Consider the following 3,137-nt stretch of genomic DNA (forward strand, 5'->3'; position numbering starts at 1 on the left):
CTGGGCTACTTTAAAAGGGATTTCCATGGACAGAGATAGTGCCTTGGACTTTTCCTTATGGCAAGAACTCGGATGCACTGTCCGACACGAACTCCCGACTGGGGAGCCGGCAGCGTTAGAATTATACAAAACCTGGTGGTCGTTATTTATTCTGCTGACAGCCCTTGACTGTGATAGCAGGGCTGGATCGCCTATCTTGGTGATGAGTGACGGAGGAATGTCCGAGGGGAGCCCCGCTGACTGGGCTTCTGGGGCAAGTGATGGTGGATTTGGAATAACCCCCCCGGCTCCACAGGCAGAGCCTGCGCCGGCTCACCCTGCACAGTCGCAGGACTCCGCAGCCCCCAGGGACCCCGCGCCGGCAGAGGCGGGGGGGTCAGGGCAGAGGCAGGGCGCACAGCCTGCCTTGCCGTTCAGCTGGACAGCGGCCACGGCTTATCCAGGGCCGCAAATCAGCGGCTTAGCAGCTTGGATGCCCAGAGAGCGTCCTAGTTCAGTTCCGTATGCACCTGGATCTAACTTAGCGGGCGTATCGCCGGGCATGCCCGCCCCGGGACTGCCTGGCTATGGTCCGCTGCCCTCCCTGGCGCTGGACTGTTCTGCGCAGTCGCAGAACCGAACCATGGACCTTTTTATGCAGCATTTGCCCTTTCTGGCAGAGCTACGAAACCTATCCCGAAGGATGGAGGACTTGCTCAGCCTGGTAGAGCGGCGAATGCCCGAGCCCGCGCCGCAAGTGGCGCCAGCGCCGGCCGTGCCGTCCGCGCCGCCCGCGCCCCCCCGCCAGCTGCGGGAGCCGCGGCTCCGAGCCGAGAAACGGCGCGGCCGGCAGCGAAACCGGGAACAGCGCTGCCGCGGGAAAACCCGGAAGCGGCGGCGGCTGCGGAGCGGCAGGCAGAGGCAGCGGCGCCGGCAGCGTCCGCAGAGAACGGACTGGCAGCAGCGCCGGGCGCGTCCGCGGAGCGCCGGCCAGAGACGGCGGCGCCGAGCGTGCCCGGGGAGCGCGAAACAGCAGCGGAAGCGGCGACCGCGCCGAATGCAGCTGCTGTGCGGGAGACGGCCACGGTGCCGGGCGCAGCCGTAGCCCCAGAGTCGGCTGCAGCTTCAGTATCGACTCGGTCGGATCTGGCCGAGACGGCCTCCCGTAAAGAAACTGCTGTAAAAACTGCCGCGCAGCCAGCTGCAGTCTGTCCTGTCTGTTCTGGCTCTGGCAAACTTAGCCAAAGTGCCTCACCTCCCCGTACATTTCTGTTCCCTCCCAGCACCCCAAAGTTGCCTTTGCCTGATGATTCCTCGTCAGGCAGTGAGGCAGATGAGGTTCTGGCCCCAGGTCATCAGGCGGCTGTAGCCGCGCGGCGAAGGAAAAGGCTGCGCCGGTCTCGCCCCTGGACCTTTCCGGACTGCACGGTAACAGTGCGTCCGACGCATTATAATCGCTTCCTAGAGTCTCTTAAGATGCAAGCATTGGGGGAGGGTGACTGGAGGTTATTAGAAATCCTTGGAATGCCAAATAGATCTGAGGATTCAGGGGGTAACCGGGGAGCTGTTACACTCCATCCGCAGGCTGTGCCCAAAGTTCAGGATGGTACTGGTTCCCCAAAAGATATCCATGCTTTCCCAGTGTATAAGGCTCTCCCAGATTCAGGGGAGCATGACAAGCATGAGGTAATTGCTTGGAAAGTTGCCCAGGACCTCCAATCCAAGGTGGCACAATATGGGCTAGGTTCTGCTGAGGTTATGCAGATAATAAGGGTGATAAATACAGATTTGCTTTCTCCATTTGATATCAGACACTTAGGTCAAATTCTATTTCAACCTGTACAATTTACAGTTTTTGAAACAACCTGGAGAAAGCTGGCCGGCAAGGCTGCATTAGCAAATATGCAGCTCCCTGCTGCTGATCCTAGACAGACAGCAGGAGTGGATGCTTTGATGGGGACTGGTCCCTTCTCTGATCCCAGTCTACAGGGTAACTTGCCCTCTAGCATCCTGCAGCAAGCACAACAGGTCGGCATGGCTGCCCTGTTGAAAACCATAGAGTTGTCAGCACCCAGAAAGCGATATACTGAAATAGTTCAAGGGAAATCAGAGTCATTCCTTTCTTTTGTAGAGAAAGTCGCTGCTTCTCTCGAGAAGCAGGTTGAGGATGACGGGTTAAGACAGTTGTTGTTAAGGCAGTTAGTGAGAGATAACGCAAACGAGGAGTGCAGAAAAATCATAGATGCCTTACCAGGGGATCCTGAGGTAACAGACATGGTCGAAGCCTGCGCTAAGGTGGGATCTGGGAACCAGAGAAGGTCTGCTTTGGCTGCGTTCCTGCAGCCTGTTCACGCATCTTCTGGTTGTGAACCAAAGCAACCAAAACAGGTGAAGAAACGGAAGCGGCCTAAGCCGAGCCAAAAAGAGAATACACCGATCCCCCAGTGCAAAAGGTGTGGCAGACCAGGGCATTGCACGGGCTACTGTAGATCCCGGACTCATGCCGATGGTCAGCCTTTGTCGGGAAACTTCCGCCGGGGTGCAAGGAGGGGGAATTGCTCTCCGATGCAGTCGCTCCCCCAGAGAGTGGCACAGGTACAGGCACAGGCCTACCCAGCCACCCTAGAGACGGCACCCAGGGATCAGACAGCACCCAGAGATCAGACGGGTTTGACGTCCACACCGCAGCCGCAGTCGTCTTAGACTCTAGCGGTATTTATAAGGTTCCCTTGGATGCATATGGACCCTTAGCCCAGGCATCCAGTGCGATGCTGGTGGGAAAACCTGATGTTGCCCATCAAGGAATCTTAGTGCACTCAGGAGTTATTGATGCTGACTTTAAAGGTCAGATTTGCGCTATGGTCTCCACGCAAAAACCCCCTGTAACTATTCCTGAAAAGACCTGCCTTGCTAAATTGGTGCCTTTTAAGTCTTGTGTCCCCAGGATAGAGCAACAAACTCACGAAGATAACGGCAGTGGATCTACGGGACTTCCGCAGGCCTTCTGGACTGCAGACATCTCTGACCAAAGGCCACAGATGACATGTACCCTGATCCTGCCGAACGCCCGTCTGCCCCGGACTCAGCTTCGAGGTTTGATTGATACGGGTGCTGATGTAACTATCATCTCCTTCTCTGCGTGGCCTCCCTCATGGCCT

General features: G+C 57.2%; 1 protein-coding gene across 1 annotated transcript; it reads left to right on the top strand.

The window, feature by feature from the left end:
- Window positions 1–217: 217 nt before the first annotated feature.
- On the top strand, window positions 218–1,084 carry LOC120410316 (transcription initiation factor TFIID subunit 4-like). The gene has a single exon (XM_039555539.1). It carries the CDS (start codon window positions 218–220, stop codon window positions 1,082–1,084), a length of 867 nt encoding a protein of 288 aa, XP_039411473.1.
- Window positions 1,085–3,137: the final 2,053 nt, after the last annotated feature.

Source organism: Corvus cornix, chromosome 7, assembly GCF_000738735.6.
Source record: "Corvus cornix cornix isolate S_Up_H32 chromosome 7, ASM73873v5, whole genome shotgun sequence".
Classification (NCBI taxonomy): domain Eukaryota; kingdom Metazoa; phylum Chordata; class Aves; order Passeriformes; family Corvidae; genus Corvus; species Corvus cornix.